The 14,369-nt window shown below is 43.7% G+C and overlaps 1 protein-coding gene across 38 annotated transcripts in view; it reads left to right on the plus strand.

The window, feature by feature from the left end:
- The window catches only part of LOC139340857 (ankyrin-3-like), a 125,261-nt gene that overhangs the window by 70,228 nt on the left and 40,664 nt on the right, over positions 1 to 14,369 (plus strand). For 24 of the 38 annotated variants that reach the window (XM_070976936.1, XM_070976931.1, XM_070976933.1 and 21 more), the window contains 16 exons: positions 113 to 211; positions 1,515 to 1,613; positions 2,352 to 2,450; positions 3,006 to 3,203; positions 3,823 to 3,921; positions 4,125 to 4,223; positions 4,357 to 4,455; positions 4,558 to 4,755; positions 6,324 to 6,425; positions 8,298 to 8,396; positions 10,254 to 10,451; positions 10,583 to 10,681; positions 11,431 to 11,529; positions 11,628 to 11,726; positions 11,862 to 11,957; positions 13,348 to 13,420. In XM_070976936.1, the coding sequence (XP_070833037.1) occupies positions 113 to 211; positions 1,515 to 1,613; positions 2,352 to 2,450; positions 3,006 to 3,203; positions 3,823 to 3,921; positions 4,125 to 4,223; positions 4,357 to 4,455; positions 4,558 to 4,755; positions 6,324 to 6,425; positions 8,298 to 8,396; positions 10,254 to 10,451; positions 10,583 to 10,681; positions 11,431 to 11,529; positions 11,628 to 11,726; positions 11,862 to 11,957; positions 13,348 to 13,420 (1,855 nt within the window). The remainder of the gene's footprint in view (positions 1 to 112; positions 212 to 1,514; positions 1,614 to 2,351; positions 2,451 to 3,005; positions 3,204 to 3,822; positions 3,922 to 4,124; positions 4,224 to 4,356; positions 4,456 to 4,557; positions 4,756 to 6,323; positions 6,426 to 8,297; positions 8,397 to 10,253; positions 10,452 to 10,582; positions 10,682 to 11,430; positions 11,530 to 11,627; positions 11,727 to 11,861; positions 11,958 to 13,347; positions 13,421 to 14,369) is intronic. The other 14 variants (XM_070976935.1, XM_070976894.1, XM_070976898.1 and 11 more) reach the window with 3 other exon arrangements.

Genomic DNA, 14,369 nt, shown 5'->3' on the forward strand with positions numbered 1-14,369 from the left:
GCTGTGAAAGCGAAGTACTGAAGTGTACATGTGTGGTGTGTTTCACAGTCTGTAATGTAATGTGTTGCTTGTCTGTTTGCATGTGTGTCGTACGGCTTTCTGCAACCTTCAGAGTGGTTTCACCCCCCTCCACATCGCGGCTCACTACGGCAACATTAACGTGGCCACGCTTCTGCTGAACAGAGGGGCGGCTGTGGACTTCATGGCTCGGGTGAGTTTATTCTGCCCTCTGCTGTTTGGGAGGGGTATTACCAACATTCATGGTAAACAAGTGCAAATGTTTATATAGTTGAATGCCACATATACTGAAACAAAGATCTTTCACAGCTGTGAAACTATGCTTTAGTTTAGTTTCCATGACTTATTCTTGAGCAATCCCTCAAACCCCAGAGGGCTCTTTCAGACCAGACATTTTGACTTGTCATAGTAGAAAAAGCACAGATGTTAACATTAACAATGGCTGTGTTCTATTCAGGTCCCAGTAAGCCATGACAGTTTGACTGTGAGCCAGCATGCACAACACCAGCACCCTGAAACTGAAGCAGCTCAAGAGAATTCAGCCTTCAATGATTTTACTTAAACCTGTGCTTTTCCTGCAGTGACATAAATGTGAAAAAGGCCTATTATATTTGTTGCACTGCATAATTTTTACAGTTATTGCAAACAAAAGCCATTTCTAAATGCTAACAGAGACCTTCATTGTGAGCGCATCAACTGAGGCCACAGATGTAAAATGTGTGCAGAAAGTGAAGATGATTTTATCTCTGATGAAGGCAAGATATCTCAAAAAGTCTGCTGAACTGCTGCACAGCGTGTTTATGCTCATTCACACTGGTCTGCACCTCGCTGTGCATTCATTCTCAAAGTTACACGCTGTGAACAACGCCTGCTAGCAAGGGGCATCATTATCATTTGTCTTGTGTGGGCGTTCTGTGGTTTAAATGAAGCACACAGCAAGTGTGTAAGTGTTACGTTAACTGACATGCCTCTCCGTGTTTACATTAGATGCATCATTTTACAAGTGTCCTGTTTATTTATTGTGATATTTACATTACAGTTCAAGAGTGGATTCCATTAAAAATGCGTTTGTTTCCACATTAGACTTTAGTTAATCAGAATCAACTATGGCCTGTAATTATTATATCAGCTAGTGCGTGAAGGAGTGTTTGTTTGTGCTGCTTTTTGACACTGATTACAGGTTAGAGTCTGCTACAGCAGTGGAGATACACAGGATTAAACAATGGAGCTGTTTCACAAATGTTTACTTGCTAATAAAAGACTATGTGTCCTTAATAAGCAGAGTGCAGGGTTTGTATCAGAGCTGACCAACAGAAAATAAATGATAATTCACAATCTACAAGATTACATGTTATATATCTAATTGACTAATTCAGTTTAATTCTAGGAGTTTAAATGGGCCTGCATATTGTTTGCCCTTGTGTAAATAATACACCATTATGTCTAATGAGACAGCTGAATCATAACACGAATTTCCTCTTTTTTTATTTTTTTAGAATGACATCACACCGCTTCATGTGGCTTCAAAAAGGGGCAACAGCAACATGGTCAAGTTGTTGCTGGACAGAGGGTCCAAGATTGATGCAAAGACCAAGGTGAGACTGTGGATCCGGTTATCAGACCTCAGAAATGCAGCACAATGCACACAGAAGAAGAATCAGAGGGACAATCCCCTTTATTTGTCACACACTGCATGCACATGCACATGCATTGGCCAAGCATTGGTGAAATTTTTCCTCCGCTTTTGACCCATCCTGGTAAGTCCTTCCTCCGCAGCTGCCATCCGACTTGCACCCTGGGACCCAGTTTTCGTTGTCATCACCATTCATGCATGTTTTTAGAGAGGGGGTTCATTTTTTTATGGAGGATCCCCCCGGAGATCATGCAAACATCCGCACAGAAAGGCCCCTTCCCTCGAGATAGGGGGCAGCAGGCACCGAAGGCATGGTTGAGGACACGCCCTCAGCGCCCACTGAGCCCCAGGTGGGAATCGAACCCGGGACCTTCTAGCTGTGAGGTGACAGTGTTTCCACTGTCACACCGTACCACCTGTCTGTCCAGTCTTTAGATGTCATTTTCAGCTGAAGTTTGCCAGGCTGACTTTGCTTGTCTTTTATACACATGTGAAAACGGTGCCTGCTCCCCGGTATGCATACTGTAGGTGTCCTGACCAGTAAAATTTAATGTATTTCAATTTTATTGCCTGGACTACCTTACCATATGCAACAATGCTGCAAACCACATTAAACCTTTAAATATGTTTTACACCAGCGTGAGGATTTTTTTGTCTCCTGTGATGTATCAACACCTTTGCCATCTTTCCTCTTCTCCAGGATGGGCTGACACCTCTTCACTGTGGGGCGAGGAGCGGGCACGAGCAGGTGGTAGAAATCCTTCTAGACCGAGGAGCTCCTTTCCTGTCCAAGACCAAGGTAGCTACTGGGACGATCAATTCAGGAGACGCTGCTTAGCTCAGAGTAGGACAGGAAACATCACAAACACTTTTTTTTTTTCACACTGGCTGTTATAAAACAGAATAGATGACATTTCACCTGAAACAGGGCACACGTTGTTAAGAGCATTCAAACAGAGATTTTTGTATAAACTTTCCTAACCACACAGAGCTATTTTACATCTGGACAATCAGGACAAGACAGCAGGCCTGTTGTTGTTGCTGTAGTGTTGCCGCATTGTCTCCATAACGTGTGTGCGACCTCTCCAGAACAGCCTGTCTCCGCTGCGTAGCCCCACAGTTTGACCGCGCAGGACGACCAGTGTAACAAAATAGACATTGTTGTAATGACCTCGTTATAACAATGCTTCTGTAACCTTCCCAACAACTTCCTTCACAGTCTCCCTGTGCAGCGCATTGGCCACGTCCTAACTTACTGTGTCTGTGTCCATCTGTCTACGTGTCCGTCTGCGTGTTTGTCTCTCTCTCTTTGTCTCTCCTCTCTTTCTCTCCCCCCTCTCTCCCCCCACTATAGAACGGCCTGTCGCCGCTCCACATGGCCACTCAGGGGGACCACCTGAACTGTGTCCAGCTCCTGCTCCAGCACGACATGCCGGTGGACGACGTCACCAACGACTACCTGACGGCGCTGCACGTCGCTGCCCACTGTGGTCACTACAAGGTGGCCAAGCTCATCTTGGACAAGAAGGCCAACCCAAATGCCAAGGCTCTGGTATGATTACATTGTGTTGGACAGGGAGGGAGGTGCACTGTCACATACAAAAGCATCCAGTAAACATGAAACGTAATATAAAACTTTATGTATTAAATTAATTGAGGAAATGCGCAAAGAATGTACTATTTTACCATCACATTGTGTGGTTTTCGGTTACAGAGGAGCTGTCTCATATACAGATGGTGCAACCTGAACCAGCCAATATGATGTGATGGTTTAAAAGGAGAATGAGAATAGAGTTTTCCCAAAAGTGACAAAAAAAACTAATGCATGAGGTAGAAGAGAAGAAAAACAGACAAGAGAGAGAGAAAACTGAGTTGAATTTTGAAATCTTTGAAACTGACACAGAGGGATGAAAAGGCGCTTTCTAACAATCAGGATTCGAGAGGGAGCAGAGCAATTGAGAGATTAAAGGTTTCTTTCTCACCCTTGTGGTTTGCAGCTGACACTTTCCTGCACCACCCATTCGTTTCCTGTCAGATCATTTGCTTCTCCTTATCAGCCTAATAAAAGCAGCCACACAGTCGCAGATGTTTTGTGACGGTGGAGAGTTCGTTCCTTACGAGAGAACAGGCTGACAGTTTTACAGGTTTTGTCTCTTTCTCCCTGTGTGCAGAATGGTTTCACTCCACTTCACATCGCCTGCAAGAAGAACAGAGTGAAAGTAATGGAGCTGTTGCTGAAACATGGAGCGTCTATCCAGGCTGTCACTGAGGTACCACACTGGACCACAGCCCCTCTTTTTGCCTGAGTCTACCTGTCAGCACTTGGCACCAGAAGTGGTTTCTTTGAACTGTACTCATTTTAACAGTTCTGAGCTGCTGCATTTTGGACTTAATGTCGCTTCTTGACAGCTTTACTAAGATTTGCTATATATTGCAATGTTTCATGGGAAAAATCTTACCTGTTTCTCTGCAGTCTGGCCTGACGCCCATCCATGTGGCAGCCTTCATGGGCCATGAGAACATTGTGCACGCACTAACGCACCACGGAGCGTCACCAAACACCACCAACGTAGTGAGTGGATCATTTCTGATGCGCTGTAACATGTTAGAAGTGCATTTTTATCAAATAAATGTTTCTGTGAGTTCAAATCCCGCATCATAGCATCTGAAAAGCTCCCACTGATTACCGTGTCTGTGTCTTCCAGCGAGGTGAGACAGCTCTCCACATGGCAGCCAGGGCGGGCCAGGCAGACGTAGTCCGATACCTGCTCAAGAACGGAGCCAAGGTGGAGACCAAGTCCAAGGTTAGAACACTGAGCCTCATTATCAATCACTGCGACGGGGAGAGAACTACAAACAATGATAAAACACCAGGCCAGAAGTCACTTTCTCCTCCTTCTCCGCAGGATGACCAGACAGCGCTGCACATCTCCAGTCGGCTGGGGAAAGTCGACATCGTCCAGCAGCTGCTGCAGTGCGGCGCCTCTGCCAACGCAGCCACCACCTCAGGCTACACCCCCCTTCACCTGGCTGCCCGCGAAGGACACCAAGATGTTGCTGCCATGCTGCTGGAGAACGGAGCCTCGCTCTCCTCCTCGACTAAGGTGGGTCTGGTGGAGGATCTTATTCCAGTGGATGAGGTGAAGGAGTTGAATGTCTCTCTTTCTTTCATGTGACATCACATACAGTCAAACACAGACACACACCTCAGAAGAACCAAGTGACAGAACAGACCACCTCCATTATTTCAGTGCTATGTATCTCCACTAGTGGGCGCCAGTCTCCATTTCTGATAGCCTCCATGATGCTTAGCAAGTTCAGTAGTTGCAGTTGAAACATTCACTGTCTCCACTTATGAGACAGTAACCTTCCTGTAAACTGCCTGCAAGGCGCAACCATGTTAAACTCCGTCACATAGTGGAGTCACATCAGTTTCACAGCTTTCACCTTCAGGTCAGTGGTTGTAATAATGTGTTCTTCATCCACACAGTTGACCGTGGATGGATAATGTCACTTTCTGGTTTTGGTGGCTTCATGTATGACTAATTGCATGGATCGAGGGCAAGAAGAGATGGAAGATAGACTTGGAGTTAGTTTGTGCATATGTGTGTGTGTGTGTGTGTGTGATGTGTTGCTGGGGGCTGTGTTTGAAGGTGACCTCTGCCAGTGGAACAGATTAATGAAGAGTAAACCCCATGGTGCCAGACACACACATGCACACACACGGAGCATCTTTTGGGACGTCGTCTGAGTCAGCTGTTCAAAAAAAATGATGTCACACCATTCTGGGAACAGAGGAACCGCGTGATGGAAATCATAAATCGACCCATTTCTGAAACTAATTTATCAATATGGTTCCCACATTTTTAAAACATTCAAAACCGACCTCCTTATCCACCAGCCATTCTTATCTAAAATGATCCTTCACCGCGTGAACTGTATGAATACTGACTGTAACCAATCGCACAAATGAGGTCGTGTGTTTCAGAGCGTGGAATGGGAATCTGTGGGAGTCCCACATTCCTCTGGAAAATATGACCTAATGCCTTTAAATATCTTCACATACACCCAGGAAGAAAGCCAAAATTAACATTATACAGGAGCCATTTATAGTCCTGGAATACATGAAGAAATGAGGGCCTTTGGATCAGCCTCTCAGGGTATCACAAACCTTAAAACAATCATAGTTCATGTGTTTTTATAGCTAAATTGTTCATGCAGAAATAATTCATAGATCATCATTTTTATTGTAGTGAATTAAGTGAATTTGTAATAGTAAAAAGCAGTTTAAATTGAGCTTCTTCTACAACAATTATTTTAGTTTGGCAATATCTTTGAGGGATTATGTCGTGTCAAATGTTATCCAAAGAAAAAGCTTTTATGTGATGGAAATTTTCATTTTTATTATGAAGCCATCTGTTTTAAATAAGCTAAATGGGCTTTGAATGGGGTGATAAGCAGCATCATTTTTCAGTTTGACTAAAAACTTAAAATAAGTTATAATGATAAAAAGTAAGTTTATGTTCCAAGTGTGCTGCTGCAGACGTGTGCGAATCCTTTATTTTTTCAGCCTCTGACTAAAAAGGGCTACTGTCATTCCTCTCATTCTTTCCATCCTCCTCCATCTTTCCACCGTGTTTCATTTGGATGACTTATCTTGTTTTGTGTTCAGCAGAAAGGGTTCAGTCCCCTGCATGTGGCAGCAAAGTACGGCAAGATGGAGGTGGCCAGTCTCCTCTTACAGAAGCGGGCTGCACCCGATGCTGCTGGAAAGGTGAGATGTCTTAAAAGAAAAGAGTTGCACGACACACTGGAGAGGGTCAATCTTAATCTTGATGAACATGTAAAGGTGTTTTTATGTTTTTTTTGGTGCTGGAAAGTTTGACACGCCGACACAGAGCATAGTGAAGGCAGCAGGAGTATAAACTCAAATCATCATTACAAGCAACTGGCCAAAATCAGGAAGTCATTCAGATACTGTGACCATTCATTGTTCTTATCCAACCTGTCTGTGCCAGAGTGACCAAATGTTTTTGGAGTTGTATTCTCCAAGCTGCAGCTGGGCATGGGGGTGGTTGTGTGGAGGAGTGGCGGGTTTAGGACTGATCCCAGGACAGCGCAGCCAACAGATGCTTGTCCTGTTGCAAAAACCTTCTGGGTAGATTTGCTTTTATTCCCCTGTTGACATGCACTCATTCCACCTCCACATGCACACACATTTGTATACACATGCACACACACACACACACACACACACACACACACACACACACACACACACATTGACACACTTAGCCCGGGCCCACTGGCACTGATTATGGTGTTTGCCAGTTGTGTGTGTGCGTCTGTGCCACCATCTGAGAGCATTTAACATAATGGCAGTCAGGTATGATAATGAAGCTTCCACAGAGCTTGGTGGTGTCGCGTTAAAATCAGTCTCATTGTAACTCTGAGTCGAAACGTAAAGCAAAATCAGGCCTTTATTGTAGTTAAATTACACCGATTTTTCTTTCCAGAATACAAGAAACACAAGGATTTATTCGGTTTCCTCACATTTTAACCAAAAAATGTTTTCTCCTTAAATAAAAAAATAGATGCTTTCCACCTGTCCAGGACAGTTGTAACAACAGCTCGTGAGATGATGTGGGTATATTCTGCACACTTTTTTGGAGTTAATTCAAGTTTTTGTTGAGTACGTGGGGCATTCCAGTGATTCAGTGAGCGTCCTCGTGACTCAGGCCTGGCTGCTGAGTCTGGAGGGGATTTTTAATCCAAGATAATAACAACAACATGCTGCTACTGCTGCTGATAGCGCTCTAATACTGTTACTCTTCATACTACTGCTAAACACAAATCTAATTGTCACATCATTGGCGTCCATTGAAAACCATCCATCTCCATATTTGGTGCTTTTAGATAATATAAAGGACTATGTGAAAAAAGTTTTCCAAAGCCTTTTGTGGCTGATGTAATGACTCAAGTGATGTCACTTTGAGGCAGCGTTGGTTCAGTCCGAGTCAAAAAATCTGAGAGTTAAAAAGTGAGTTTAGCAGACCTCTGATTACTACTAGCATGACATGTGAATTTCAGACCGACCTGTCGATGGTGGGTGCCAAATGTGGACAAGGAAGGAATATGTGTGGAATCAAAATGATGATATCTCTGCTTCTGCTGTCTCGGGTTGATTTTTTGCTGGTGAAGGTTTACTCTTTCAAATGTTCTTTTACGGGTTAAAAAAAATCTCCTTTTTAAGCTGCTTAAGTTCAATAAACCATTTAAATACAATTAAAGTTGCCACAACGTTAAGTTAAAGTTGTCATTTTGAAGACGCAGCCCACAGGCCAGCAAAGACAAATTCATCTCTGTGTCTTTTGATGATGTCATTCTCCCCTAATTCTTGATTTCAGCATGAAGTTGTTGCTCTAAACTGTCTCCTGCACTAACTGTCATCTTAGTTTGCTGCTCATCTCTCAATCTCTCATCATGTCTTTACATTCTGTTGGTTTGGTTCTGTCATTTTACTTACCGGTGTGTGCTTGTGTGTGCGTGTGTGTGTGTTAAGTGATCTTCTAACCTGGTGCTGTGTTGCATGCTTGTGTGCGCGTGTGTGTGTGTGCGCGTGTGTGGGTGGATGTGGGTGTTTTAGAGCGGACTAACTCCACTGCATGTAGCTGCTCACTACGATAATCAGAGAGTGGCACTGCTGCTGCTGGATCAGGGAGCTTCCCCACATGCTGCCGCCAAGGTATCCACACAAACACACATGAAGACTCATACGCCTAGAAATCCACCTGGCTTCTTCCCTCAGAGCCGTCTCAAACCGCGGACGATGTTCTGTGTGTAATGTACATGTATGTATGAAGATGTAATGCCCACCCATTTTCTCTCATATCATCTTGTCTAGTCTTTGAATGTGCAGCTTTGAAATCGCTCCACCAGCCAGAATTTAGCTCATACTGTCAGCATATTGAGCTTGGTGCTTTATTGGATGCTATATTTTCATATTTCTCATAAAATAAAACCGGATAGCACATGTGAATGGACTGGTTATGTGCAATGCACGCCGTAAATTACTCCACAGTCAGCCAATACTTCAAACCACCCACTTTTGTGATGTCTGTTCCAGAGCTGTAAATTTTGTGTGTTCCCTATAAAAAGCAAACAACCCCCCCCCCCCCAAAAAAAGCACGTTAGTTACTGCGTTTGTTGAAATGTCTGACACACACAAACACACATAGCCAGTGACATACGGTCAAGTTGTGGTCAGTCTCCTGCAGGGCTTTGGTAGTCTGTCAAAACCACAGAACAAGTATGAGCAGAATGGCAGAACAACCGAAATACGGCAGGAAATGTTTTTGGCTGGACCGTCGTTGAAGACAGACATCCTGCGAGGGGAGACCAAAGCTTGTAAAGCTAATTCATCTTTGCTCGCTGTCTTCCCTTTTTGCTACTGCCTTGTCTCCTTCTCTCTCTCTTTCTCTCCCTTCATCTGCATCAGTCTCTATTTATTCCTTTACTTTTCCTGCCTCCCTCCCACACTCTTAGTCATTCCTCCCTGCCTCCCTTTCTCTCAGCTTCTCCCTCCATAAATTGTTTTTCATTTGGCTGGGCACTAAAGTTGGTGTGCTTTGGACTAATTTAAGTGCTTTTGGAAAGGGATTAATCTCGGTGTACTGGGGGAGTTGTCTCGAAGTGTTTGCGCACACAAATACAAGCACTGTTTGATCACAGCGCGGTGGCATAAAACGCGGTGCATGCGTCGTATCCATCAAAAGACTGATTTTGACTTGAAATAAACAGTCCAAGAAATGAACTTTCATTCAGAGAAGGAGGGCGGTGACTTCAATGGAGTTTTCAGTTTTAGAGCTCAGACGCAGTGACGGTGGTGACACAGAGACCCTGGAAATATGTGTGACTGTTGCCTTTTCTGCACTCACCTCTTCCTTTGACTTAAGATAGAATCCCTCAGATGGTCGTTCACAAGCTCTTCAAGAAGTTTTAGTTCTCCCTTCAATAATGAATGTCAAATTATTGTCAGTGGATAAACTGTTGTTTCCAATATAGACACTGTCTGGCACTGCAGCCTTCATGACTGTCTGTAAATTGAAAGTCTGCTCTTAATTTGGTTAACTTCTTCTTCTTCTTCTTCTTCTTCTTCCTCTTCTTCTTCTCATTAGCCTTGGTGTCATGACTATATTAGTCATGATTATATGTGGAAATGCAAAATGTTAAATTTGGGCAAATCTTGACTTCTGTGTATTACTGCTGGTTGCAGTAACTACTTTTGCTGAACTACTGAAACTACTGAAAATGAGTATATCAAATGAACTGAATAGAATGAATAATAGAATATAATATATAATGAATAAGCCTTACCGTGGTAGCCATCCTAAAACCTTGTCTCTTCTTCAGTCTATAATGTATGAATAGAATAATTACATTAAAGAAGAAGGCAACTAATGAAAGTCTTATTTGTTTTATGCAACACAGAGCATAACTAAGCAATTCCTATAGTATGAAATACATGAAATAATCCACCAGCCATCAAATCCAGAACTGGAGTGTGACATCCTAACCCCTGCATCTCTTCTGCTTGCCTCAGAATGGCTACACACCACTCCACATTGCTGCCAAAAAGAACCAAATGGACATTGGGACCACACTGCTGGAGTACGGCGCCGACACCAACGCCGTGACGCGGCAAGGCATCAGCCCCATTCACCTGGCCGCTCAGGAGGGCAGCGTGGACCTGGTGTCACTGCTGCTGGCCAAGAACGCTAACGTCAACGTGTGCAATAAGGTACCCAGAGCTAGCTCCCAGCGTCCTGTTTCCTGAGAGAGACGACGTGTTTTAGTCTTGTCATGCGCTCCCACTATAAGAGATGAATTTGCGTGTTGACACGTGTTTGTGTGTCCTTTCCGCATATACAGAGTGGACTTACACCACTCCACTTAGCAGCTCAGGAGGACAAGGTCAATGTTGCAGAAGTCCTTCTCAACCACGGGGCTGATGTCAACCCACAAACAAAGGTAAAGCTTTCTCTGATAGTACACACACACACACACACACACACACACTGAGATATGGGTCTAAATATCTTTGTGAGGTTTGCTTCATAATCTTTTATTGACATGCATCATTGACTTCACCGCGTATGCTTCTCTCTGTGTTTTCTCTCTATTTGAACTTTTTCTAAATAGTTTCAGTGTATTCATGGCATTGGAAAAATACTCTCACACACAGTATCGGGCACACACACACACACGCACATTCGGCCAGAATCATCTCAGGTGCTACATAAATAAAGGATTGATACCTGAGTGGAAGGTGTTCTTTATAGATGCACCACACACTGCAGCGAACACACACACACACAAGCACGCACATGCTCTAATATTCGGTCGCACTCTGTCAGTTACTCACACGCAGACACACATACGGGCCTCATAACAGGCTGCTCACGTTCATGTAGCTGAAGGTTGGAGTAACGCAAGGTCATCTTGTGCATGTGTGTGCACGCGTGTGTGTGTTTGTGCTGACGTGACGCTTGTTTACAGCGAATAGGTTATTCACTCACTGATCTCATCCTTTACCATTATGCACTGTACCCATAATTCAGCTGGGACATGAAGTAGAGATAGACAGGGATAGCGCGTGAAGAAGTAGAGGCGCAGTCATTTCTGAATTCTTACAATATCAGCCAGTTCTTTCAGTAACTGTATGTTACTCTTCCTTTCATCTGCTCGACCTTTCACGTCGTCTACTTTCCTTAACGCAGATGGGTTACACTCCGCTGCACGTGGCCTGTCACTATGGCAACGCAAAGATGGCAAACTTCCTGCTGCAGAACCGTGCCAGAGTCAACGGCAAAACCAAGGTAGGAAAACACTGCTCTGTATTCCTGTTGCGTAAATCTCCCTTTAGATCCAGATTTATGTATAATTTGCCTGACTGTGTTTGTGTGTCTCTACCTAGAACGGATACACTCCCCTACACCAGGCAGCTCAGCAGGGCCACACCCACATCATCAACCTGCTGCTTCAGCACGGGGCCTCAGCCAACGAGCTCACCGTGGTCAGTGCACAAACACACTGGCACACCCCCACGCACACTCTCTAACAGAGCTGAGGCTCCATGAAACACTGAATGCCCTTTGTGTTCTCTGTGAGCCTCCTGTGAATAACTTCCTGTTGGTCTGTCACTGGTCAGAATGGGAACACTGCCCTGTCCATCGCCTGTCGCCTCGGGTACATCTCTGTGGTGGACACTCTGAGGCCCATGACGGACGAAAATCTGGCCGCCATGGTGAGACGCTGTCTTCCTGTCATCATCTCATGTAGTTAAATGCACAAAATCTCTATCACATCACCGGTACCTTTCAAACTAATTTAAGTCCAATGAATATTTTGTGTAACTTGCAATTGGCTGAATTATAGAGACAGAGGAAAATTAGCATGGATCATGAAGATTAGCTGCATCACCGAAAGGTTTTTTCTCTTGGTTTTTTGGCATATAAATAGTATAATTTTGATGTTTGTTAAGAGTGTTGCTGTTTGCTAAAAACTGATGGATATGCTGTAGAAAATCATCTGTTTAAATTAAAAGTATCCATCACTGTTGAACTAAAGCCCCTAAAATCATTGAGCTGTTATATTGAACTACGTCACCGACTCCTTGGCCAGTCAGCCAGCAGCATAGTGCGAGCGGAGTCAGTGTGTGAATCCTGCTGGCGAGCAAGCCAGCGAGTCTCGCTGTGTCACATGTGTGAAGTTATCCTGATTAAGAGAACGAGAAAGAGGGCTTAGATTGGAGCTTAAGGTTTCTCCTCAAATAGCCCAGGTCACTGACAGCGATGCGATCACGCACGTGTGGAGAAAGAGGGGCAGGGAGAAGGGTGTGAAAGTGTGAAAGAGGGAGAAGCGGTAGGCTGATGAAGAGGTGAAAGGGACAGGGGAGTGAAGAGAGAGTGAGGAGGCGGACATAGAGGTCGCTGAGGATCCTGCACGATCAGCAGCAAAGTGTATTAGTCATAAGTGAAGTAACTTAAAGATCAAGGTCGTTTCCTTTGTGTGATTGATCTATAATGTCTCTATTGAAGCTGCATCCACAGCCTGCCGGACCTCTGCCGCTCAGTTACGTGGGTAAAATGGCCTTCAAACATACAGTATCATTACTTCTTACTGTGCCAGGGACCAGGGCTAAGATCCAGTTTAATATCCATATTAGGACATATGCATGGTCACACATTGGTCGCTGTTAAATGACTACAGTTATATCTATAATATTTTCTTTCATCTGATATAAGGCTTTCAAAATGATTAGTCTTCAAGACATACTCGCCCATTGTATTACGGCAAATGAGAGCACCCCTAAATCCTGTATTTGACACTCAGCTCAGTGCTGCTTTTGTAAAGTCATTGGAAGCTGCATTGAGTTTCAGAATTTTAGGGACTTTGGGGATTTGTGGCATTATTGGATGCTTTAACAGCATCAGGAAGCATAATATTCAGGATTAGGATGTCAGTGTGTGTAAATATACAGCAAACAACTTTTTACGAATCGTGCTTGTATTTTCCATTTGGACCCGGTTTACACTTTCGGGGATTCGTTCAGAATATGAATATTTTTCAGCAATATCAACTCGTTTTTTCAAAACTGGGTTGTTCAGTTGTCCGTCTACTTTTTATACTTACAGAGTGCATCAGAAAAACACAAAATCAACGTCCCAGAGACCATGAACGAGTTCCTCGACATGTCAGACGATGAAGGTATGTGAAGAGCACTAAACTTTTCTCTCCATTCACGTCATTTTCAGCCACTGATGTACTAAAATTAAATTTATTGATACTTGCAAACTGACTTGATTTGAATCAATACACTGCATGATGTTCATACACATGTGACTGTGTGCTATGTGATGTTATTTTCCTTAACGTGTGCATGTTTCACTGTATGTGCGTCCAAATCACACAGTCCGGGCCAATGTGCCGGAAACTCTCAATGAGGAGTCTTTTTCAGATGTTGATGAAGGTATTTGCCACCAGTGTGCCTCCACCGTTCCGTCTGTTTGTTTGTTTGTTTTCCTTTAACATAACGCTCGTCAGCAGAACTCACCCGCCTTGTTGAAGAGCTAACCGTCGAGCCTTTGCTGTGCTACTATTCAGCTTTGCCAGAACACACACACTTTTTATACAGAATGCTGTGATTATGCACATTAGTTATTCTGCAGTTTAAAGCGCTATGAATCAGATACACTGATTTATACAGTATATAATCACAAAGATATGTCTCTAAGGATTAATTCTTTGTCCGCCATCATCTGACAAAAAATAAGGTCTCAGCTGTTTCAATGTTGTCCATCAGCGAACATTCAATTATTGAGCAGTTTTAGCCTTGAACCTGCTTTGTTTTTCTGTCAGGTTTCAGTGTCCCATTTGTGTTCACGAACTGACACTGCTGATGTTATTTTCAGTGCAGCTTGAAAACACATTTGTTATTTTTAACCGCTCATGCACCATCAATCTCATACTGCATGATTCTCCTCATCAAAGACGCTTTGTGATGTTTCATCCTAACTTCAGTCATGCAGTCTCTTTTGAAGGAGACGGTGAGCAAGTGAAAACGAGGTCAGTGTGACTCACTTTATAATTCAGATGACAAACTATGATTAGGCGTGCACACATCCAATGAAAGAGTCTTGTTTCACGGTATTTAAAT

The sequence above is a fragment of the Chaetodon trifascialis genome, chromosome 13, assembly GCF_039877785.1.
Source record: "Chaetodon trifascialis isolate fChaTrf1 chromosome 13, fChaTrf1.hap1, whole genome shotgun sequence".
Classification (NCBI taxonomy): domain Eukaryota; kingdom Metazoa; phylum Chordata; class Actinopteri; order Chaetodontiformes; family Chaetodontidae; genus Chaetodon; species Chaetodon trifascialis.